Genomic DNA, 25,715 nt, shown 5'->3' with positions numbered 1-25,715 from the left:
AAAATAGCCCAAATAATTTAGAACTGATCAAGCAAACAAAAATAAATGACTCTTACAATGACAAAATAAAATCAGACAACCTCTAAACCAGGGGTTCAGTGAGTTTTGTTTGGGGAAAAGAAAACCTTTATTTTTACCAACTTCTAGCTGAAGATAACATTTTTTTCAATTATGAAGGTAGGCAGCAGTCTGGGGATGTGGCTCAAGCGGTAGCGCGCTCGCCTGGCATGCGTGCGGCCCAGGTTCGATCCTCAGCACCACATACAAACAAAGATGTTGTGTCCGCCAATAAATAAATATTAAAATTTAAAAAAAAGAAAGAAAAAAAAAGGAGGTAGGCAGCAATCCACAGCAGTATCAGTAGTACCTGTGACTTCATCAATAGAAACCACAGACAGCTAAATTATAGTCATTGCACATATTTAAAGTCACTTTGAAACTATAAATTTTAGAACTGCCCCTTATTTTATTTTATATTAATAAAAATGCCTACACTACTCTATCACAAACTTTTGAAAATATTTTAATAAAATTTGTTTCATCTTAAAGTCCCTCTGCCCCAGATTCCAGAACAAGTAGTCAAGGAAAGAGATTAAAAAGGTAACTCAAGCTGATGATACTCAAACATGACAACAGGACATGCTTAACAACTGGACACCTGGAAGGCAGGGCTTAGGAGCATACTGAGTTCATAGAGGCTGGCTGGCAAACCTAGAATTAGAGGATGGTGGGACACTGACTAGTATTTTAGTTTAAAAATTTAGCCCAATAAGAAGCAGTCTGCTGAGAAGCAGGGCCCATAGAGCAAACTTCCCAATTTGCTTGGCAGCACTGACTGTGACCAAGACACAGAAAACAGGTTTAGGGTTACCATCCAAACAACAATGTGAGGGGAAAAAGTAGCTTTATAGATAAGAACTTTAAAGTATTAGTAAAATAGCCAGTGCCGTGTTAAAACTCAGGAGGCTGAGGCAGGAGGATTGCAAATTCAAGGTCAGCCTCAGAAAATTAGTGAGGCTCCAAGCAACTCAGTGAGACACTGTGTCAAACAACAAAAAGGGCTGAGGAGTCAGTAAAATAAATGATATTAAAATAAAGACATTTAAAAAAAAAAAGGAGTACTATGGGACTAAAATATTATTGATCTCCGGACTTGTCCCTTTGGTCTATCTTCCACAGTTTTTTTTGTTTTTCATTTTTCAGTACTGGGGAATTTTTTTTCAATATTTGTTTTTTAGTTGTAGTTGAACACAATATCTTTATTTTATGTTTTTTAATGTGGTGCTGAGAATCGAATCCAGAGCCTTGCACATGCTAGGTGAGTGCTCTACCGCTGAGCCACAACCCCAGCCCCAAGTACTGGGGAATTTTTACCACTGAGTCACTGAGCTACAACCCCAAACTTTTTTATTGTTTATTTTAAGACAGGGTTTCACTAAGTTGCCCAGGCTGGCCTTAAACTTAGGATCCTGCCTCAGCCTCCCAAATTGCGAGCTGCCATGCCCTATCTTCCACATTATGGTCCAAGTGAATTATTCTAAAACATTGTTACCCTCTTGTTTAATATACCAGAGATATGAAAAATTGTGCTCCATATGTGTGATAAGAATTGTAATGCATTCCGTTGTCATATACAAATAAAATAAAATAAAAAATACCTTGCAATGACTCTCGACTGTGCTCAGGATCAAGACCAGGTTTAGAGAGGTCCTTGATTATCTCGTCTGTCTAGCTCAATCTATTGCTATGCTTTTTTATGCTGTATTTCAAGTCTACAATTCACAGTTCCCTACCTCCTTGCCTCTAGCCCTTTAGCCTACTGTTCCCATTGCCTAGGATATGCTCCCTGTATTTCAACAGACTTTCCCTTTCCCTCTCCCTCCAGGTTCAAGCTTGGCTTACTTCTTCCTGGAATTAGGGATTTATATTAATAACAATATCTCTCTCCTTAGACTCTGAGCATCTGGAGTCAGGCACTGGGCCTTACTGCAACCCTATCACCTAGCGTAGGGCCTGGTACTCAGGCTCTCAACTTGTTGCTGCATGGTTAACTGTGGATCTATAATAGAATGTCTGGGCAAAACCACTGCCTTCATGTGGTAGTAAGGGTAACCAGAAACCTAGATCACTATCCCCAATGTGATCTCTAAAAACTCAAGTCCACGTAAGTTAAAATGGAGTTATTTTATGAATTTTAAAAATCCAAACCAGGTGTGGTGGCACAGGCCTGTAATCTTGGTGACTAGGGAGGCTGAAGCAGGAGGATCTTAAGTTCAAGGCCAGCCTTAGCAACTTAGTGAGGCCTAAAGCAACTTAGTGAGACCCTGTCTCAAACAGTAAAAAGGGCTAGAAATGTGGTTCAGTGGTTAAGCACCCCTGGGTTCAATCCCTGTTCCTCTCCCCTGCAGAGAATAAAATAAAATCCTGATAGAAGCAGTTCACTTCTCTTACGATAAAGCCTGACAAGCAACAAAAAGTAAATTGCTGGTTTTTGACTGAAATACCAAAGCAAATTTCTATGCTCAGATTCCCTGATGAAGGAGGCACTGCCAAGAATCTGAGATAAGACTAATAAACCTGATAATCTGGTAATTCCTGATTTACCAAAATGTATCATAAGAGTGCCCAAGAAATTCTGTGAAAAGATGTACAAGGGCTGGGGTTGTAGCTCAGTAGTAGAAAGCTTGTCTCCCAGGCATGAGGCCCTGGGTTCGATCCTCAGCACCACATAAAAATAAATAAATAAAAATGAAGATATTGTGTTCATCTTCAACTTAAAAAAAAAAAAAAAAAAAAAAAAGATGTGCAACCTGGGCCTACATCATTCTAGGTAATCACCTGAATTAGTATGTCTCTTAGATTACAGACCTGAACCTAGACTCAAAGGCCTGGAGAATTTGCTTAGGCCAGAGACAAGATTATCAGGAAGATGCTCCCTGTGTGGCAGAGAGAAGACAACACCTCATAGGAAGGAGCTGTGTAAAATTGCACCTGTCAAAGGACAAAACTGTTATTTCAGAAGGGGCCTGGAGTTTATTGCTTCAGTTGAGACTCTCAAGATCAGAAACATTTTTATGCTGTGTACATTTGGGGGCATTTGTTATTTTTTTGTGGTGCTGGGGACTGAACCCAGGGCCTTGTGCATGTGAGGCAAGCACTCTACCTACCAACTGAGCTATATCCCCAGCTCACAATTTTTTAAGTGAAACCAATTTTAAAAATGTTTTTTTGTTTTAAAAATTTTTATTGGTTATTTTTAGTTATATATGAGAGTAGAATCCATTTTTACATAATTATAAAAGCATGGAATATATCTTGTTCTAATCCAGACCCAGTGCCTCTCCTTCCCCTTTCTCTCCCCACTCCCTTCCTTCTATTGATCTTTCTGCCATTTACCCATAGGTACAATTACTAATTTTGTGTGGATATATATGATGGTGAAGATTCCCAGTCTGGTTTAATCACTCCATAAGTAAAAGGAGACAAATATCTAAGTGGTTAATAATGATCAGGAATGTTTTCACACACAATGAATTATCTCTTACAAACGAGAGTAGAAATAGTTTGATTAAACTTGTATACTTTCTGCTGTGTTGGGGACTGAACCCAGGGCCTCAAGCATGCTGAGCAATCACTCTACCACTGAGCTACACCCCCAATCTTGGATCAACATTTTCAAGAGGGAAGTGGAAGAATATGGGACAATTGTATAGTGGTTTCTTCCTTTGTAGCTATTTCTTCGTATTGCTTTGTTTTTATAAGGGAGGCCTTTCTTAACAGTGGGCTCTCTGACTTCTGTATCCTTTTCCCCTTAGTTTACTTTACTGGGTGCTTTACAATTAAACCCGTGTCTGATTAAGAAATATAAGTATACACTATGGATGGGAGAGGCGACAATTTGGCTGCTTTAAAAAAATTTTTTTTTTCACATTTGTATTACTGTAGGTAAAGGAATGGTAATATTAATTTTTGTCAAGTGAAATTTATACCTAATTCTGTACTACAAAAGTATAACTCTTAGTGTCCAAATGAAAATTTTTCTCTGAAAATATTGTTACCTTATACTTGATACTATCTGATGGAGAACAGATAGTTCTCTGGAAAGACTCACTAACAAAAACATACAGCCCGGGCAAAATGACGTTAAATGTATTGCTGAGAGGCTCATTTCTGCTTCAACCCTGGCTACCTATTTACACAGCAGTAGACATGGAACACCTAATAATTCTTTTCTGGGTTAGGTGAGGGCAGGAGGGAAGACCAAGCAAATCAGATACTCAAATTTCAGCATATAATTATTCAAATAAAATTTTAATAATTCCAGTTCAATACAACTGAAAATGTAGTGTCATTAAACAGTATTTTCTGCTAAATTTCAAATTACAGGTTTGTGGGCCATTTTTGAACTGAAGCATCCTACTAGGTATTCAGTTTATTAGCTAAGAGAACTGACAGTATTGTGGCAGGAGGTGGGGAAGAACAATGATCAGCTCGTAGAATTTGGCTAAGAAAGAAAAAAAAATTCAATGCAGTTAACAAAGTAGCTACAGACATTAGTAAAATAAAAACACAACCCCAAACATCCATGTCTTAAATTACTAGAAAAAAAATACAGGTAAAGTTACAGCAAATACAGTCTTCACAGATTTGGGTAACTTTATTTGCATTTATAGTGATTTCTTAAGGCTATGTCCAATGAAACCATTTTAAAAAGCTCTAGAAGAATGGAAATTTAAGTGTCTATGACACTTTTTAAAACAAAGCTTAAATTTCTGAATGAGCAAGATTCACTTTTGTAGGTAGAGGCCCTGCTTCTTCATGATCTTCAGTTTTAGATCTAACAACCACGAGAGAAGAAGCTGGATATCTGCTTAGTTTTTGTTCATTCACAAATTCCAAGTCACCATAGATACTCAGCTTCTGCAAGAGAAAAATCAGCACACATAAGGAATTTGATCACTGGGAACTTCTCCAAGTAAGTGATTTTGGCCATGAAAATCTAAGTAATTTCTCTAACATTACATAAAATGTAAAATTATTTTTATAATGAACAAAGGAGAAAATCCCCCAAAAGAGGTAGAGTATTTATACTACAGTATTCTAAAACAGGAAATAAAAACAGTAATATGTATCAAAAATCACTTATACTGAAAAAAAAAGGGCAACACAAAATTCTAGATAGATGAGTGACTTTCCTGCTTTTTTAAATATGTAGTTTGTAAATTTCTAAACCATTACAATACTTTTATAATAAAAAATGTACTTAAAATTATTACCTAGGCCAAGTATGGTTTCACCTACAGAGTTAAAGCCTAAAAGTAATATATCCAAATGGATTTTTTCCACACATTTTTTGGAAAATATATCTTCTTAGAGAAGTACAGCCTCTTTTACAGTACAGCACATTCTCTGCTTTCCTTAACACTTTATACAACTATTATTGTGCCACTTAAACTAAACACCTTATCAGCCATAGTAAGATGGTATACAGTAAAAAATACAGGAGTTAATCTAAGGACATAAACTTCATTCCAGCATCAACACTTTCATAGTTATGAGATCTCAGAAAGGTCACCTAGATTCTGTAAGCCTGTTTATTCATCAAAAAATGGAATGATAAAACCTGCTGTAGAATATTGCTGGACACTGTACTGACATACAAAATATATGAAAATACTTTGCGAGTTATAAGAACTACTTAAATGTTAGTTATCAACACCATCCTAGTCTACTTTCTAGGTACCTGTGTCTACTCAACCATGCCAATGACTTATTATTAGATTTTATTTTAATTTCCCTCGTTTCTTCTTTTCTCTCTTTCTATGGTGCTTTGGAGACAGAAGAAAACTCCAGTTTATTTCAGCTGGATCTGATGTCAAAAACCATTACCTTATAGTTATATAAATAACTTTCTTTCCTTGAATGCTAAGTTGAATCATCAAATTACAGCTTTTTTTATATTTAGATTTTTTAATGTAAATTTTTCTATTTATATATGACAGCAGAATGCATTACAATTCTTATTACATATATAGAGCACAATTTTTCATATTTCTGGTTATATACATAGTATAATCACACCAATTCGTATCTTCATACATGTACTTTGGATAGTAATGATCATCACATTCTACCATCATTAATTACCCCATACCCCCTCCCTTCCCCTCCAACCCCCCTCTGCCCTATCTAGGGTTCATCTAATCCTCCCATGCTCCTGCTCCCTACCCCATTATAAATCAGCCTTATTTGTTTTTTTGGGATCAGCTTACTTCACTTATTATCTTCTCTAACTCCATCCATTTACCTGCAAATGCCATGATTTTATTCTCTTTTATTGCTGAGTAATATTCTATTGTATATATAGGCCACATTTTTTAATCCATTCATCTATTGAAGGGCATCTAGGTTGGTTCCATAGTTTAGCTACTGTACATTGTGCTGCTATAAACATTGATGTGGCTGTGTTCCTGTAGTATGCTATTTTTAAGTCCTTAGAGTATAGACCGAGGAGAGGGACAGCTGGGTCAAATGGTGGTTCCATTCCCAATTTTCCAAGAAATCTCCATACTGCTTTCCATATTGGCTGCACCAATTTGCAGTCCCACTAGCAGTGTATGAGTGTTCCTTTTCCCCCCACATCCTTGCCAATACTTATTGTTGTTTGTATGCATAATGGCTGCCATTCTGACTGGAGTGAGATGAAATCTTAAGAGTGGTTTTAATTTGCATTTCTCTAATTGCTATTGATGATGAACATTTTTTCATGTATTTGTTGACTGATTGTACATCATCTGAGAAGTGTCTCTTCAGGTCCTTGACCATTTTATTGATTGGGTTATTTGTTTTAAATTACAGCATTCTCTCCAAACAAAAATTCTTTACCTTGGCAGTTATGTTTCCTGGGTCAGTTTAATTACTAAGGAAGTCACAATAGTATTTGCTCTCTAGGGGTTAGCTACAGAACACAACAACTCAGAATCAAACAGCCTAGTTTTACTGCTTCTAAAGCAATAATTACTCCTTAACATTTGTGGCAATTAATTTAAAATTTTAAGTGGTTCTACAAGTCATCTCTATGCCACCTTAGAAACTGAATGCTAATAGTTCTTTTCAGTCTCAGAGAACTGGGAAGAGACACTTTGCTCAAGGCAATCAACATTAACGTCACCACAGTAGTTACCATCATAGAAAACCAGGAACAATGATTCTTGTGTTGCAAACCTATAATTTTCATATGTGCCAACCTCAACCAGATTAAAACCACCAAATTTTCTCTCATTCTGTTAGTAGAGAGACCTTGTTTTTTTTTTTTTTTTTTTTTTTTTTTAAGTTAAACAAATAAAGCACTTAAAATGGTTTCATATGGCTCAGTCTTAAAATGGCCCAAGGGTAAGAATTAAATTTACCTCAGAGGGAACATACTGCTCTACAGCTGTAGCAACAGCTGCACAACAAATCCAGAGCAACACCATCACCGAAAGGACAAGAGTCATGGTTAAAATCCACCCAGAGTTACTGGAAAAAAAAAAAAAAAAAAAAAATGAACAATTAAAATTTGGTAAAATAAAAAACAAAAGAGTCTTCACATAATTAAAGGCAAGCAGCCTTATATACTTACCTGATTAATATAATTAAGACTTTGTGTACTATCTAAAAGTATTTTTAAAACATGCTAATAGAAGGAAACATTATAATAGCAACTAGTGTATTAGGGTGATATGATGTCCTTTCCTCCATTTCTAAAGTTTCTGTAGCATGGCTACATAACTTTCATAATAGTAATAATGATGATAATAATAAAATCAAACACATTGACTTTTCATTAAATACATAAAATTAAACTACTTTATTGTAAATAATACTTTCTAGGGCAGATAAGTGTCCTATAAATTGAAAAATTATTTATATTAAGTGTCACATGTTATTTTTTGCAAGGCATTACATTATACTTTAGGAAAACTCAATATCTCAAAAAGTTATGAATTAGGTAAATTAAAAGATGATCATTTGTTTTACAAACAGATTCACAACTGGCTTCCAAAATTCAGCTTACCTATAACAATTCAAATATTTAACTGCTACAATTTACTTGTTCTTGAATTTAAAAGAACTCATCTGAGGCACCTTGTAACCATTATGATATACCATAATAATGAGACAGTTATATTTTCATTATGATTAAAAAATCTTTAGGCAAAGATAAGTTATGAGAATCAGTTACTATAGAATTTTTTTTTTTCATAATTGACTAATTAAAATTTAAAGAACTGGGCCTAGAGGTGCTGGCCTATAATCCCAGAAGCTCAGAAGACCAAGGCTCTACGCAACTCAGCAAGACCCTGTCTCAAAATAAAACAGAAAAAGGGCTGGGAATGTGGCCCAAAGGTTAAGTACCTTTGGGTTCAATCTCCAGTACCTAAAACAAAAAGATTCAAAGAACAGGAAAAAGTCAAGCTATTTTTTTTTTTTTTTTTAATGTTTTAAGAATCTAATTCTGGGCCTGGGGTTATAGTTCCGTGGTACAGCACTTGCCTACCATGCATGAGGCCCCAGGATTGATCCCAGCACTATGGAGGGAAAAAAAAGAAAGAAAGAGAAGAATCTCATTCTGAAAAACTGTATACTATTGGCTGCCAAGCTGTGCATCAGTCCACTGGTCCCTGCCAAGAGGTAGCAGCAGAATGGTGGAGCTGTAGAGCCAGGCCTAAGCACAGGTAGACAGCATGGGGTTGGGCACAAGGAACCAACCACATGGTGGGCCTGAGGTACAGACCAATGCCCCAGGTGAGCCAAGGAGTACTGATCTGTCATCCCACCAGAGCTCAGCACTGCCCAGTGGACACCAGCTCCACACAGCACTGCAGCTCCAGACCCTACCCCCTCCCCCAATGAGCATGTGTGACTTGTGAGAAAATGGAAGTAAGTCAACCCTGAATGGGATTCAGGGCTAACCAATATCATTAGTACTTTTCCAAACCCTGATTAGTATGAATTTGGACCAATAGTGTTGACTCAAGTGCTATATAAACCCCTAGACTAGTACACTTAGGTGGCAACTCTCTTCCGTCCCCTCTCAACTTGTGGGAGTTGTTCCTATTTCTATTCTTCAATAAATCCTACATGCCTAAATCTTATACTCATTCATCCTGGCCTATGGATTTCATTCTTCCATTCATAAGACAAGAAACCAGAAAGAAGAAACTGATGGTGAGCTGCTGGGGTCTGTTGCAACACTGGAAGGCATGGCCATTAAGAGATGCAACACTTTTCCACTGCAGAGACCTGTAGCTTGTGCAGATCTCACCTTCCAGAGGAAGTGGAGAAACTTGGGTATCAATATGGTAGTCTAATTTTTCACATTTCTGCTCATCAGATCCTACCTAATAAATATCTACACTTTACCAATTCACTTAATGGTTTGTCAACTCTTGGACATACCAAAGAAATAGTATACCCAGACACTGTCTCCCAGCAAAAGAGGTGAATTTTGGAGAATGTACTGTATTAAAAAGCAGGGAAATTTACTGTTATGCCTTAAAGCATTCCAATTTAAAAAGAGTAAGATATATTTTTAATGGAAAAAACACCTACTTTTCTCTATATGATCCAGCCCTACTCTGAGAACTACGGAATCTATTTCTATGAATGAGGATACACCTGATAACTGGATTGCACTAGCAATTTGTTAAAGACAGAAAACTGGGGCCCAGCCAGGCATGGTGGCACAAACCTAATAATCCCAGCTACTCAGGAGACTGAGGCAGGGGGATCTCAAGATTGAAGCCAGTCATGGCAACTTTGTGAGACCCTTTTTCAAAATAAAGTAAAAAGGTTAGGGATGTAGATCAGTGGTAAAGTGCTTGCATAGCACATGTGAGGCTCTAGGATCCATCTCTAATACTGGGAAAAAAAGAGAAGAAAAGAAAACCATGGCTAATCTTAGGGTTCATCTTCTTCCTCAACCTCAGGTACAAAGAAATCCCTACATCATAAAGAGTCTCAACTATCTCTGTTATCTCCTGTTCTGCTTATCAACAGCCCTAGTTCTTGCTGATTTACCCAAAGCTCTCCAGCCTGATCCTTTAATTTATCCTTCACATAGAGGCTTCTTTCTGAAAATTATATTTGATTATTTTGCCACTTCTGTCTGGTTCTTGTCTACCTATTTTGGTCAAATTTGTGACAGTCCTGGACTTCCATAAACAGTAATATACTTCATACATTTAATAGGAAGACACTTTATCTGAAAAAAAACTTAAGTTCAGGGCCAACCTCAGCAACTGAGTGAGATCCTGTCTCAAAATAAAAAATAAAAAAGGTTGGGAAGGTAGCTTAGTAGAGTAAAGCACCCCAAGGATCAGTCTCCATTACCCCCACCCCCCTGCAAAAATGCCAGGTAATGTACTATTGAGAATCAATTATAATTTTAGATTAGGCAATTATTTAAGTTTCTACAAATTTAAAACTGCAAAATAAATAATAAACCGAAAACCAAAAACAACCTAAATAAATGCAAGAAAAACTGTCTTTTTCTTTTTTGCACAAGTCAAAAGCAGGTTTATAAATGAAAGGAAGAAGAAATTTAAAGTTAAACCCTCATTCTCACATAGTCTTTAAACATTTTGTTTAGAAAAGGTATTAAAGTTCCATATAACATTATTAATATGTGATAAAACCTGCTAAGAAACTGTAGGAAGCACACAGTTTGAACAACTGTAGCATTATATTTGAGACAGAACAGCCCATTAGAGTGTACATATTGTGAAACGGACCTGTTAAGACATGTATAGAAGTGCTTGGTCTGGTATCTGACACAGAAGAAAACAATCAGTAAGTGACATAGCCCACTGTGACACAACACCACCCTCCCAACCTTTGTGTGGAAGGCAGCAGAGAAGATGAGAAGACTCATATTAGAATGCCTTGGAGGAGTACAAGCATGTACACTTTGATAAAATCCTCTTCTTACCCTCAGAAAGCTCAATAGTCCTTCCTAAGAAAGAATAAGGTACCCTTTACTCCTGTCTTCCTTTCCTATTTAAAAATCCCTGGCTTAGAGATGACATTCCATAGTGTATGATACAAAACCTTTTTTTTTTTTTTTTTTAAAGAGAGAGAGAGAGAGAAAGAGAGAGAATTTTTTAATATTTATTTTTTAGTTTTCGGCGGACACAACATCTTTGTTTTTGTTTGTATGTGGTGCTGAGGATTGAACCCTGGCCGCACGCATGCCAGGCGAGTGCGCTACCGCTTGAGCCACATCCCCAGCCCAAGCCTTTTTTACAGTCTTTATCTGTCTCCTCTAGCCTCATATCTGGCCATTCACATAAAAACAACAACAAAATCAGATCCCAAAACCATTCAGACATATTTTAAATTAGAACATCATTCAAATATCTAGAGAAGCACATTTTTTAACATTAATTAAGGAATCCTAACAAGAAGAATGCTCTTACACTGTGGAAAACAAAAAATCTGCTTGGATTTCACTAAAGTAACATGGGAGAGAAGGAGCTAGGAAGAGGCTGGTCAGGGGTACACAGTTATAGTACTGGCATTTTATTTCACAGAGTTAACGATAATGTATTATACATTTTAAAATTGCTAGAACAGAGGGTTTTGAATGTTTCACCACAAAGAAATGATAAAGATTTGAGGTAGTATGCTAATTACTGATTTGATTATTATGCAATGTATACATACATCAAAATATCACTTTGTACCTCATAAATTTGTACAACTATGTATCAATTAAAATAGAACATTTAATTTATCTTCTGTACACAAAAAGAGGCATACATACAGAGAGAGGCATCTTAAAAAGCCATCGCTTTCTCCATCCTCAAGATAGTTCCTGTGTGCTTGTGCACTTCTCATTTGTAGATCTGCTGAAATAATAGTACAAATTTATTACATCCTATATTCTAAAAGCTAGTCTCATATGTTTACCCCTAGATATACTCACTGCACAGATATTCAACAGTTTTTATATGTGTAATCTTAACACATTTTATATGCTTGAAAGTTCCTTTGGTACATCAAAAACCAAATGGATATTCTACCACATAAAAGGTTTTCTTATTTTCAAAATCTTATTGACATTGATGCTGTTTAATTACATGTAGGCTTGAATGACAGAATTTGGTTTATTCTAGCCTAATTAAAAGATGGTCTTACGTATGTTATAATTGTCCACAGTTCCTATCTGCTAATATAATGAGAAGTTAATTAAATCAGCATCTAAAATAAGGTCATTTATTCATTTGTACTGGGGATTAAATCAAGGGGTGCTCTGCCACTGAGCTACATCCTCAACCCTTTTTATACTTTATTTTATAATAAAGAAAGATTCTCACTAAGTTGCTCAGGCTGGCCTTGAATTTGTGATCCCCCTGTCTCAGACTCTTGAATACCTGGAACTATAGGAATGTGCCTGGCTTGGTAGTCTGTAAAATTTAAAAAGGAAGCTGTGTTTTAACTTGATGTCTTATGATCCTATGAGTTAAAATTCACTTTTTTTTAAAATTTATTTTTTAGTTTTAGTTGAACACAATACCTTTATTTTATTTATTTATTTTTATGTAGTGCTGAGGATCAAACCCAGGGCCTTAAATGTGTTAGGCAAGCACTCTACCACAATCCCAGCCCCAAAATTCACTTCTAATATGAAAATAAAAATAAAACTATATGGGCTGGGGTTGTAGCTCAGTGGTAGGGTGCTTGCCTAGCATGTGTGAGGCCCTGGGTTTGAGCCTTAGCACCACATAAAAATAAATAAATAAAATAAAGGTATTGTGTCCAATTACAACTAAAAAAAATTATATAAATAGGATAGAATAGAATAAGGAACTCATACTTTGGAGATAGTTAGTTTTAATATTTGGTTAATTTGTTGGGAAATACCAGAATATTTCACTAGTTCATACTCAAAAAATCAAACAACCTAAATGTTTTAAAAACAGGGGTTCACAAGTGTGGTCCTCAAGATGACAGCATCAGCAAAATATAGAATTTGTAGAAACTCAAATTCTCTGATCTTCTCCCAGACCTAGTAAATTAGAAATATGCAGGTGGAAAGTCAACCCTACTATAACCAGATTTGACTACTAATGTTTTTATCCAAGCCATTTAAAATAAAACTTACAGGACATTTTGCTTAGAGATGATTCTCTCAAATTTGTAGGTTCCTGCTCCAACTGTGGTGCATACTGAATTTCTGGCTTAGACTAAAATGATAATGAAAGCAGTTAAGACTTTTTTCCACAGCAAGTTCTATAACATATTATCTCTATAAACACTTCAGCTGAGAAAATGTAACAGAAGTCTGATATAAAAAATAAAACATATTAATTATAATGTTTTAATTGCATTTCCTGACATTAGATCTAGTGCTTTGCAAAGAAACAGATTTCTGAAATCATCAACTATTTAGGCAGTTTAATTTTCTGACCAAACAAAATGAGCCAGAGAGAGAGCAAGAGGCAAATTATACATTAAACACTAGAACCTGTAAAAATAATTTCTAACTCTAGTTGATCAGGAATAACTCAGCTGACAAAAACTTTTGGCTAAACACATATTTATTTTTTTCTTTTCTAAGTATTAACAATTCATAAACTGTAGGCAAATACTCCATATTTTCCATCTTTTATATAGCTATAATTTTCTGAAATGGGGTTCCTCTATCCTATTTACAGTCAAATTGACACAAATTCTACAGAGAACAGCTAATCTCACATCTAATGAGGAACAAGTGAGGGCTCTATTCTCAGTCAACTTAAGCTTTAATGGCATTACGTAGCTTAAGAACACAGAATTTGCTCATGAACTAATTATTTCAGTGCTGGGGATTGAATCCAGGGCCTCACACATCCTGGGCGAATGCTCTACCACTGAACCCCATCCTCAGCCCTATTAATTTTCTATTTTGAGACATAAGTCTCCCTAAATTGCCGAGGCCGGCCTCAAATTTGCAATCTTCCTGCCTCAGCCTTTCAAGTTGCTGGGATTATAGGCATGTACCACCATGCCCATAAATATAAAGTCAGAAAATTTCTGTGTTTTACTTATTAGGTACAGGGGACCCAAGCTTAGCATAGTGCTCAAAACGACATACTAGCCATTCAGTAAACTGCTTAAATGGCAATAGTTAAAAGGTATACCATATTCTTCCTCTAAGAGAAAGACAGTGTCACAACATAATTTATTGACTGGCAAATTTGAGGAATTTACGGAATTAAATGGAAGACAGCATGGTAACGTGGTATACTTGCCTTGGAGCTAAAGTACCCTGCATTTGAAGCCTAATTCCGTCACTTAACTGGCAACATGACCTTAAACAAGCTAAACTCACAGTTGCCTCATCAATAAAATAGAGATAATATAACCTCATAAAGTTGTTTGAAGATGTGAGATAATATAGTTAACTTCCATATATCATCCATGGGTTTCACTTCTTTGGATCCTGTAATCATGGATTCAACCAATCACGGATCAAAAATATTTGGAAAAAATCTGTACTGAAAATGTACAGATTTTTCCCTGTTGTCATTGAATGATGCAGTATAACAACTATTTACATTGTCTTACACTGCGTTAGATATTATAAGTAACCTAGAGATGATTTAAAGTGTAGTAATGCACTGTTCAACAACAGCCTGCATATTTGATGGTGGTCCCATGACTGTAGCATGTAGTCATGTTTTAGCCATTCTAGTTTAAGTACTCACTGTGAGGTTTCCACAACAAAGAACTTGCCTGATCATGTATTTTTCAGATTGTGTCCCATTATTAAGTGACACATGACATATTATTAAGTACATGAGAGGGTTGTGTAGGCTACATACAAATACTGCACCATTTTATATAAAGGTCTAGAGCATCTTAAAATTTTACTATCCACAGAAGTTACTGAAACAAATCCCTCATAGACAACTCAGGAATAAACAAATCCCCCATAGTTAACTCAGGGTAACTGCAATATATAAAATGCCTAGTGTAACTGAATTTTCTAGGAACAGCAGCTATTATCAAATCACATGGTAAATGACAGGAAAAGTGATCTCTAATAAGAAAAATGTTTTTCCACAAGTTCTCTTAAAAGAGTTATGAGAAAAAGCATTTTTTTAATTATAAACAACTAAATATTATGGCATATTACTTTCCTCTAATATCTGTATGCTATCTGCCACTATTTACATGCAAAATATATTAATTATTCTTATTTCCAATATCTAAAGATTTCATTTTTATCAATTTAACTACCAAAAATTTTAGATGACTCAAAGTTCCAATTAGATAAGAACAAAAAGGCTTTAGATAGGGCTTCCAGGAGCACAAGAAAGGGCAAATTACACAGTGTTCTGATGTCCCCTATTTTTATGAAGGCCAAATAAGTATTATTTGATGACATGTATTTGTAAGTGACTGAGTGTATGGTTATATGCCAAGACATTCTTTAAGAACAATATATTTACTGTTGTTATTTAGATGGATCTATGAAACATGGTTGTTACCTGGAATATAACTATTTTTCCATCATCAGCTTGAAGATAAAAAGTCCATGAAGAGGTTATGAAGCTCTGTGCAGAGTCCATCACGTCACTCCAGAATGACCTCACGAGAGTTAGAGGGAACAGGAGATGCATTTTTGGCATCAGGGACATGAGCTAAACAAACAAAAAATTTAAATAATGAGAAATACATTATATATGTATGTTCAAGATTCCTCAAATCCTTACTGCGATATGGAATAAATAATTACATGATTTCTCCATAATCATTAGCATTAAACTTTTAAACTATGCAAATTAATAATTAATGGCAGAGCCTAAAATTCCAGGCTTCTTTAACTGCACCAAACACATAAGCTATTTGTGCCCTCTAATACAATAGCAGGCTTTTGAGTCAGATCCAAAAATATGGACTTTTAAGATTTGAGTAAATACAGACTAATAAGGTCTTCAGAGGTAGAATGAGAGGGGACAAATCATACCATTCTCATCTTTAATGCTTTCATGTAGAATAAAACATGCTATTACGAACATTAATAAAAATAAGGAAAAAAATCAACTAAAAGAATATATGCATAACACGTGAGATATCTGGTAACAGAATAGGGTGAGGAGATTATTTTAGGATTAAGTATATGTAGTAGGTGCTACTGATAGATTTAACATAATTGGTATCACCTCCTATCTAATTCTGACTTATTTAGCAGCAGTGGGCTCCTTAGTGTGAAATAACACTAAGGCATTATGGGATATTTAGAACAGTTTTTTAGAATCAGAAGATCTATATTCAGGATCCAATTTTCCCATTTAATAGTCGAGAACTCTTTCAATGATTCACTGAATAAGCATTTTATTGAGGTTATAAATTCAAACAGACTGGGGAATCATGTGTGGTTTTAATAATCAATGAATATCTATGTTTTATCTCATAATCTATATAAAATAGAGGTTCAACACAGGTTGATACGTACATACAGTGAGAGGGGTAGTTTGTATGTATAAACAGTGAGTATATATACATACACAACTGGGGTGAGGGGTAGATAAAAAGGTTTCGTAAAGTAATGACACTTGCCTACAGTCAAGGATACACTTGTCTACAGTCAAGGATTCACTAGGCACATAGGAAGTAGAAGGAACAGACATGAAATAGCATGTCATAACTTGAGAACTGTTTAGTATGTACACAATAAGCAGAAAAGGAACTTAAAACACTTGAAATATTTAATGGCTCTTAAACAGTTAAAAATATGCTTAATGTTGGTTAAGAGAAATGCAAATTAAAACTACAATAGATTGCCAAGGGCTGGGGAAAGGATGGAAGGAGAGTGACTGCTAATGGGTATGAGATTTCTTTTGAGAGTAATGAAATATTTTGGAATTAGATGATGATGATGTTTGCACAACTTTGCGAATATATTAAATATCACTGAATTATACACTTTAAAAGGGTATGTTTTTCATAATATGTTGCTCTTTTTTCAAAATTAAAAATGCTCATACCTCTTAACTCAGCAATTCTATACCTATGGTTTTAGTCTATAGGTATATTCACAAATGTGCACAATACAGAATATCATTTATAAAATAAAAAGATTTTAAAAAACCCTCACATTTACAAATAAGGGATTGCTTACATAAATGATACACCTATATGGAATATTATATAGTGGAAAAATGAGTACAAGCTCTTCATTTATACTTGTATCTACGTAAAATAAATATGTATATTCCTTTACATGCATAAAATTCCTCCATATTGATAACCTTGGCTACAAAATGGAGGAAAACTGAGGGCTTGACACAGAAAACTTTTCACAAATGGGGAGTAGAAGAATAGCAACATATATTTCCTATGTAAAAATTAATAAAATTAAGAACTATTCCTCTAGTATGTTTGGAGTATAGAGTATGAGGAGTAGGGAACTTTAAGAGATGACACTGGAGAGGTAATCAGGAGCTAGGCTGTGATAATCATTTGAAATTATACCTATATGTATTTGGGAACTACTGAATTATGTAAGACAGGAGAATGACATAATATTTGCACTTAGAAAAAACAAATATCTAGACCCGGTTAAAGTGGAAAAACTGTGAAAAATAATTTAGCCCATATTGATAAGAAACAATGATTAGCTGACTTAAGGTAATGGCAACTGGGATGCAAAAAAAGGACTCAGATTCTAATTTCTCTTATGCTCAGTTTTTTCACATGTAAAATTGGATATCTCTACCGAACATAAGAGACAAAATGAAAATATAGAAGTAAATGTAATTTTTAACAGAAAAGCATTGTTTAGAAGTCATTCAACTGACTTCCATTTGTAAATACAATTTGTTTGATGAAAACTAAATGTAAAATAGAATACTTAAAATAGGATCAAGTGGGTAATAAGCACTTCAATCAATACAAGTCAGAACTACGGAGCAGGCAATTTTGAAAGGCAATATGGTTTCATACTTGTTCCTGTCTCAATTCAGCAAATGGCAGCTGATTCTGGCAGCCAAGATGGCAAGCATATTGCTCATCAGATTGGGAATATGCTTCTGTACATGCTGAAAGAGAAAAACAGTCAAATTTAAAAAGAGATGAAAAGAGAATGGATAGGAAGAGAAAAAAAAGGATTTGGCATTTTATAAAGAAATTTCTTATACTTAAATAAGTATTTCATCAACATGAATTTCCAAATTTGATAATAGTAGGAAATGTAATATTTTAATAGAACTCCATATTATCTCCCTTCCACAAGTCAAATGTTTCATGATCATTGATTTCTAAAAATTTAAAATAGAAATACCACTGCCTACCTCAGGTTGATGAAATAATAAGTGATTTATATAAGTATTTGAGATTACTGTTAATAAATGGATCACTCAGTTGAGAAGCAAGGGTATCAGAATGGCAAGGGAAAAATAAAATAAATCAATTAGTTTAACACCCTAAATTCTAAGAAAACTGAACTAGAAAATGTTGTCTAGTAGGTGACTCTAAAATTAAACTGGCCCTTTACCAGACATATTCTCTCCATTTTGTTCATTGAAGCCATTTTTTTTCTTGTGATATATACCTTTCATCAATATAATAATTGTGTTTTTCTTCTCAATTCAGTCATGAATTTGTAAACTCAGAGGTGCTAGATATTAAGCTGAACAGCATTAAGCAAATATAAAGATGGCCAATTAGAAGACTGAGCCATAAAAATAAGTTTACAATAACACAGAAGACTGGATATGAGCTTTGGCATGATGATAGGTGACATTCTACACTGAATAAACTGTACTGATTAGGGAAATTCCATTACACTTATTTATAAATGTCCACTGAGCCCTGATTATAGATTTATTTTATTTATTTATTTTTTAAAAAATATTTATTTTTTAGTTGTAGTTGGACACAATACCTTTATTTTATTTACTTATTTTTATGTGGTTCTGAGAGCCCCTATAGATTTATTTTATTAAAAACAACTCTTCTAGCAAAAGGAAAGAACAGTGATTCAACTGAATCAAAACTGGTAACAAAGCCTCTGGTTACTTCTTTTACTAGCACTAGCATGATCAACAAAGAATATACTATTAAATACTGAGTCAGAAGCCTGACTCAGGGGCTGGGGTTGTGGCTCAAGGGGTAGTGCGTTTGCCTAGCATGTGTGAGGCACTGGGTTCAATTCTTAGCACCATATATAAACAAATGAATAAAGGTCCATCAATAACAAAAATTTTTTTAAAAAGCCAGATTCAGTAAAAGCCTTCAAGTTAAGTCAACCAACCTGTGATTCAAAGGCTTAGGAAAATTATACTACCTCTGAAAAGGTAATGATGAATTACAGGTAGAGTAATTACTGCTGCATTTGTCTAAACAGAATATATTTTTATTTTTTTAATATTTATTTTCTAGTTTTCGGCGGACACAACATCTTTGTTTGTATGTGGTGCTGAGGATCGAACCCGGGCTGCACGCATGCCAGGCGAGCGCGGGCTACCTCTTGAGCCACATCCCCAGCCCTGTCTAAAAAGAATATTTAAACAAAGGTGTTCGATCCATAGTACAAAATAAATAATGTCTCAACAAACAGATGAAATTTAAAGCCCATGAAATATCTAGAAATACCCTTAAAACTCTAAATTCATAATAACTACAATATGTTGGATGACCAGTTTAAAAAGTATGTCATTTTCTAAGGAAAATGCATAAAAACATAACACAACTCAAAGAAAACACTAATGTTCTATATAGCTTCTTACCAGATTCACATTCCAATTTGGTCCGATTTAAATCAATTCCATCATCCACAAACTGACAAATTGAAAACAGCCTGCAACCTCTTTGACAAGCATACAACTCCTCTTCCTAGGAAGATCAAGAACAGGGAGGATTACCAAAAAGTAAGATTTTTTTTCTCAGGTAAAAAAAGGTCAAGAAGAAAGTAAAGTTAGTAGGATTTATTTTAAACCATCCAATGACTTTTATAACTGAAAGAAAAAAAAAATGAAAGGAGCCAAGTAACACCAAACATTTGTACAACATAAAGAAGTTTAATTCTTAATTTTAAAAGGGATACCAAGAAAAACATCTAGTAGCTAAAATTATCATCCTTTTCCCATATTCTGTGGTCACAATTTGTGGGGAAAAAATTGAAAATAAAAATGACAGTGACATAATCAGAAACCTAACAAAGAGAGAAAGAAGTAAGCAGTACCCTATGACCAAAGGTGTGCTTCTGCCACATGGTGTTTAAATCTTAGGATTATAGTGACTAGCTTCAGGTGGCAAATGGATCACAAAGGCCTATCAATAAAGTGAGGTATACATGTATAAAAATGCTATGTGAAAGAATTGCTTAAGTTTGGCTTACTTTAACTGCAAACACAAATAAGAGCAGAGTGACATACAGAAAAAGCTACTGCAATAGTTGGACCTGAATCAAACCATTTAAGGAAGTAACAGCACAAGTTACTTTACGTGTCAAAATCTCAGCTTTCTCATTACAAAAGGAGACAATAGCTGTTATCTCCAAACTCCTCTATAATTCTAGAAGACAGCTATTCCTAGCACAGTGCCTGAGACATAGAACGTACTTAACAAATGGTAATATTAAACATAATAGATTTTAAAAATAAGAAACAATAATTACAAGTATCACTGTACACGTGTGGGAGCTCAAAATAGGATGGACGTATGGTTCTTCATTACTGAAAAATAGTAATTGCTTAATAATACTAACAACAGTGTTTTCAACAGTTTTTTTTTCTATGATAAATACATATAGTTTTCAAAACAGACTAGTGCATACGGGGAAGCCCCTTCAACTTACTGTGTGGTCCACTGTGTACAAACTGGCAGGCACCTAATAAGGAAACAGCATGTGCATATACCAGTTAGCAACTAATGGAATACAATGGTATGCATTTCTTTCCAGCAGAAGAATTAGTAAAATTAATGCAGCAGCAACAATACATAAGAGAAGGCTGCAGATCTAGTATCAAATAAGTTTTATTATACAACTTCAAAGGTTTTTGGACCTCAGTTCTAGTTGCATTTGTTAAGCTCTTGTATGTGCCAGTTAAAAGTATCAGACCAGAAGAGGCTATGTGAGCTTATAAATTCATCTAATTTCTTATAACACACACTGCTTTTTCTTGAATGGCAAAGCATAATAATTTGCTGAAAGGCCAATAGAAATCAGTGAAATAAATACATTATATACTTGTAATGTAATTTTATTAATAGGTGACAGCACAGGGCATCGGTTTGATGACTGAATTCTTATTCCACTACTTCTCTGTCATAGGACCTTTGGTAAGTCACTTAACCTTTCCTAGTTTTAATTTTAAAACACTACTTGTCAAACACTACTTTGCAGGACTGTTGTGAGAATTAGAGAATACAGTAACATAAATTCCCCATCATACAGGTTAACAGATAGTAGAGAGTCAATAAATTTTAAGTCCAGGATATTTAGGGAGCCATAAGATTTAGGGTTCCTGGTAAGAATTCTTTAATGAATGAGTAAACATGACTTATCAATAAAACACTGTTAGATAACAGTGGCTATTTAAAAAACGGAAAGGTTCCCAGTATGTATATCCTTTCAAATTATTTATTTTCCCAGCATTCTACCCCATACTACATATTTGCTAGGAAAATCTCAAAAAAGAAAACAAACATTAGAACAATACAAAGTAAGTCTTGACCTAATTCTAGGCCAAATCAATATTAATGAGTTTCTTCTGAGTAGCCTCTTAATGATGTGAAATTTGTTTGTAAGAAGATAATAGTGTAGTTAGGGGCAGTATTCATTGACTTAAGTCTGGAAGTCTTAATTTCTCATTTCTCTCAATTAATATCTTGCACTCTGAACGTTTTAGAATAATCTCATCTTCTATGCTTTTTTAAAAATTGATAATCCTCATGCAATTAAGTAAACAAAGTACAGAAAGTAACAGCATTTGGAACTTTTTCAAAGACCTGAAAACACTTCCCAATATGGAACATCGTAAATGTCACTGGAATTGTCTTCATAGCCACTCTGTAGTTGAAGAGTGCAAAGAAGGCAAGCCACATCGGTTAAGCAAATAGCATTCAAGCGATGAAGGGAAAACGTGGGAAAAGAGCCCAGCAACATCAGCAAAAGCACTTACAAAGTAAAGTGTGTGGGGGGAATATACCCAAATTATATATGGCGAAGGTGTGGGGACAGTTGTCAAGTAATTTAGAATGCTGAGTAAACAGAGTTCTTAAGAGGCCGAAAAACAACTTGAGAAGTGGGATGAAATTAAAGGAAAGGCAGCAGCTAGGAGCTAGGGGCTAAGGACAAGGGGCAGGGGGCAGGAAGTGCGAGTAGGGTGGCCCTCTCTTAAACTGTGAACACCTTTCTGAGGACAGTCTAATCTTTACCACCCGACAGATTCCGTCTTCCGCACACTGAGTAGTTTGTTGGTTTTTGTTTTCGAAGGCAGAAACCTAACTGGTGCTTCTGTAAGACATTCCAGGTCTTATCGGCAACATGCCAACACAGGCGGAAGCCCTTTCTGGACGCCTCACGACTCCTGGGGCTGCTTAACACTTTTCAGACTATAGTGAAATAAATTGTCTACTTGTCTGACTCCCCACTCAGCACTCCCGAACCACAGAGGCGCTCAATAAACATGGGTGTCAGTCTTCCGCGGCCTCGTGCATCGGCGCCTCCCTTCCCACCCCCCTTGCGCTCCTTGCAGGCGAGGACCCGCAGTCATCACCCGCATCCTCCTCCTCGCCACTGTTCGACTCTGCTGCCGCTCGTCAAGCACCCACAGGAAAGCGACCGCGTCCTACTCATCGTGGGGGCCCCCAGCCTATCACCGAGTAGTGCAGCACAAACTTCCGGTAATGAAAAGCACCAACGGGTGCAGGCGGGGTTAAGGAGGAAAACAGGGGCTACGTGGGCAGATCGCGGCTCTAGGGCGGATTCGCCGCTAGGGTCCCAAAGCCCACACTGGTGTGGGGAGCCGAAATGGGCGGCCTGGGAAAGGTGGAAGCCCGGTTTGGACGGGCCCTACCTTGGGGTAGGTGTGCAAGGGGTAGGTCAACTGGCAGGCCCGGTGGCAGGACGCCGTATCACCCAAGACCGAGTCAAACGCTTCAGCCGCAGCGGTCCCAGAACCTCCGGCCAGGGCCATGGTCAGCAGCAGCAGCGGCGGGAGCCCCAGTTGAGCCCGAACCCAGAGGCTCGCCTTCGGCGCCGCCATTTTGTTCCCCTCTGTCAGAGCAGCTCCTCTTGTTGCTGTTTTCTTTTCAGGGTTTCTCCTCCTTCCGGGCCAGCCCCTTTCCCGCCCCGCCGGCCGCAGCTTCCGCCTCAGCCGTGGCCTCGGCTCCGCCTGAGCCTAGCCGAAATTGCCGCCGCGGGCCCCACCTCCGGGATTAGGAACCTCTAGGCCGGCGTGGGGAGGTGGGCCCAAGCATCGCGAGTTTCGGCGCGGAGCGGCGCCGGCTCCGCCCCTCGCGGGGCAGGCTGGGGCTTGTAGTTCTCCGCGGTGTCGGGCGGCGTGCCCTAGGGGAGCGGCTCCCGGGGACGGCCACCACCCTGGGCGCCCCGCCCGCCCCTCGCGGTGCATTCTGGGGAGTGTGGTTCGCAGCCTTCGGGGGACTGGGCGGCTGAGCAGGCGAGCGAACTTATAGCTCCGACGCTCGCGGCTGGCGGGGGCTTCGCTGGGCGCTCCTTGGAGGCGCAGGTGCTGTCAGGGCTGCTTTTCGTGGTGGGTGCCCTTTCCCGCGCTCCTGAGTGCGGGGTAGGGGCAGAGAGGGTGGTTCCTTTCCTCCCTCGGGGTCCGGAGCCTGACAGTGGTGGTTGGACTCCTCTGACCATTGATCAGTCCTTCCTGGAGATGGCTGCTTATTGTGAGGACCTGCCAGGCCTAGAGGAGGTCGTTGCTGGTCACTAAGTCAACCTTTGGGATCGGGGCTGCGGTGGGGTAGTTGTTTAACAACCCTGACCCTAACCCTGCCACGACCTTCCTAAGTTGGAAGACAATTTCAGGCCGCTTGCCGAGATCGGGATCCCCTCTACTGCCTGCGCTTCTGGAAGCTAGGAACCTCCTAACCCAGGAAGTAGACTTTCTGTATAGTTTCAGGTCTTAGGCAGAGCCCCTCCCCCGCCCCCAAGAACTCTTACTTCCTGTTAATACTGTCTAAGAATCACCACGATTCAGGAGTGCTTCCAGAAAACCCAGTCGTTTTACTTTGGGGAACACACACATCATGGCAGCCTTGATAAAGTTTTAAAATCTGCCCTCTTTCTTAAGCAGAAAACGCTGCGAGCACAAGAAGGTAGTTGGAATCCCCTAACGATGGATAAATTCGTCATTCGAACGCCTCGAATCCAGAATAGCCCACAAAAGAAAGACCCTGGAGGAAAGATTTACAAACAGGCCACGATTGAGTCTCTGAAGGTGAGAGGGTATCTGAGACTAGAGCAAATGTGCTAAAACTGCGATAGCAGACAGTTCCAAAGGGGTCTATTCTGGGATTCCCATGAGTTATTTTTTGCTATGCCCTTCCACAAAGTTTATGTGACTATTCCATTGCTGTTTTCCCAGTATGCTATCGCACTTCTGTTTATTGATTCCCACATCCCTGCTACGTTCTTCTAATTATTCTGGCTTTTAGATATGTCTTCTAGCAGGTAGGACAAGCCCCCTTGTGTTTTGTATGTTTGTTTGTTGTTGTTTTTCTTTTGGAAAATTTTCTTGTTAGGTTAATGTTAAACCATCAAATATAATTCTATGTGCCCTGTCCAGACTTGCTAAGGAGTGACTGACAGTGCTTATAGTACTGTCATAATTTACCGGCCACAACTATATCACATGGCCTCCACAGCTGTAGCTTGGCCAGAGAGACTTTTAATGGGCTCTGCTACCTGGAACTCAGTTTTATTTATATTATCAAGGAATAGTCAAGGAATATATACAAAAATCCAATGAACAGGGCTGGGGATGTGGCTCAAGCGGTAGCGCGCTCGCCTGGCATGCGTGCGGCCTGGGTTCAATCCTCAGCACCACATACAAACAAAGATGTTGTGTCCGCCAAGAAGTAAAAAATAAATTAAAAAAAAAAATCCAATGAACATAGGTATTTAATAAATACTAAAATGATTATTATTTCACTAATAACAAAACAGCTTGCTGTTAGCTCCTTTTGTCATCTTGAACCTACGCCTGCATTTGACTTTTTCGTTTCCATTTCCTTTGTAGGTTCTGCTTCCTCCACTAGATTCCTAATGTTTTTGCTCCCAGAGTTCTGTCACATTTTATGTTATTTGGCCAGGGTGGCTCTAATCTATCTCAAAATTTTCTATTCAGATAACTACCAAACCTGAACTTCCAGTCTGTGTCTCTCTGAAAAGGAGAGGGGGATTTGGGTTTAGAGACAGTATACAAAGAACTATGACAACAAATTAGCAATTTGAGTGCTTGACTTAGATACTTAGTTGGACTCCTTTTCTATATGTCTCACAAGCTTCCCAGACCCATAAGAAAGCAGTGAAGGGGACATAGACAGAAGTATTGGGTCTGGGCCCTGCTGTAGATCTGGGTGATCTTTAGCAAGTCAGTCCCTTCTCTAAGGCTTCAGATCCCTTATCTACAAAATGGGGAGGTTGAACACTATTGGTGTTTATTCAAGGGGCACAGTTGTTGTTTAGGGCAAGATAATCTTCATTACTT

At 37.2% G+C, this 25,715-nt stretch overlaps 2 protein-coding genes across 7 annotated transcripts in view; one reads left to right on the top strand and one right to left on the bottom strand.

Moving 5' to 3' along the window:
• Positions 1–4,292: 4,292 nt before the first annotated feature.
• Tmem59 (transmembrane protein 59) lies at positions 4,293–23,463 on the bottom strand. 4 transcript variants are annotated; one of them, XM_076860310.2, is made up of 9 exons: positions 23,055–23,463; positions 20,831–20,863; positions 19,761–19,866; positions 17,977–18,071; positions 15,519–15,671; positions 13,148–13,229; positions 11,807–11,891; positions 7,410–7,518; positions 4,293–4,920 (listed from the first exon to the last, which is right to left on the bottom strand). In XM_076860310.2, exons 1-9 carry the CDS (start codon positions 23,241–23,243, stop codon positions 4,765–4,767), a joined length of 1,008 nt encoding a protein of 335 aa, XP_076716425.1. In that variant the 5' UTR covers positions 23,244–23,463; the 3' UTR covers positions 4,293–4,764. The 4 variants fall into 4 exon arrangements, with proteins under 4 accessions (XP_076716425.1, XP_076716426.1, XP_076716427.1 ...); XM_076860311.2 differs by having other exon boundaries at positions 11,807–11,888; XM_076860312.2 differs by lacking the exon at positions 20,831–20,863 and having other exon boundaries at positions 23,055–23,462.
• Positions 23,464–23,624: 161 nt separating this feature from the next.
• Positions 23,625–25,715, top strand: part of Tceanc2 (transcription elongation factor A N-terminal and central domain containing 2) — a 36,706-nt gene continuing 34,615 nt past the window's right edge. The window contains exons 1-2 of one of the 3 annotated variants that reach the window (XM_076862683.2): positions 23,625–23,726; positions 24,300–24,443. In XM_076862683.2, coding sequence (XP_076718798.1) covers positions 24,342–24,443 — 102 coding nt within the window. In that variant the 5' untranslated portion in view covers positions 23,625–23,726; positions 24,300–24,341. Of the gene's footprint in view, positions 23,751–24,296; positions 24,444–25,715 lie in introns of all 3 variants that reach the window. The other 2 variants (XM_076862684.2, XM_076862685.2) reach the window with 2 other exon arrangements.

Source organism: Callospermophilus lateralis, chromosome 7 (assembly GCF_048772815.1).
Source record: "Callospermophilus lateralis isolate mCalLat2 chromosome 7, mCalLat2.hap1, whole genome shotgun sequence".
Classification (NCBI taxonomy): domain Eukaryota; kingdom Metazoa; phylum Chordata; class Mammalia; order Rodentia; family Sciuridae; genus Callospermophilus; species Callospermophilus lateralis.
Note: the sequence above shows the minus strand (reverse complement) of the source record. Positions and strands in the feature narration are given on the sequence as shown.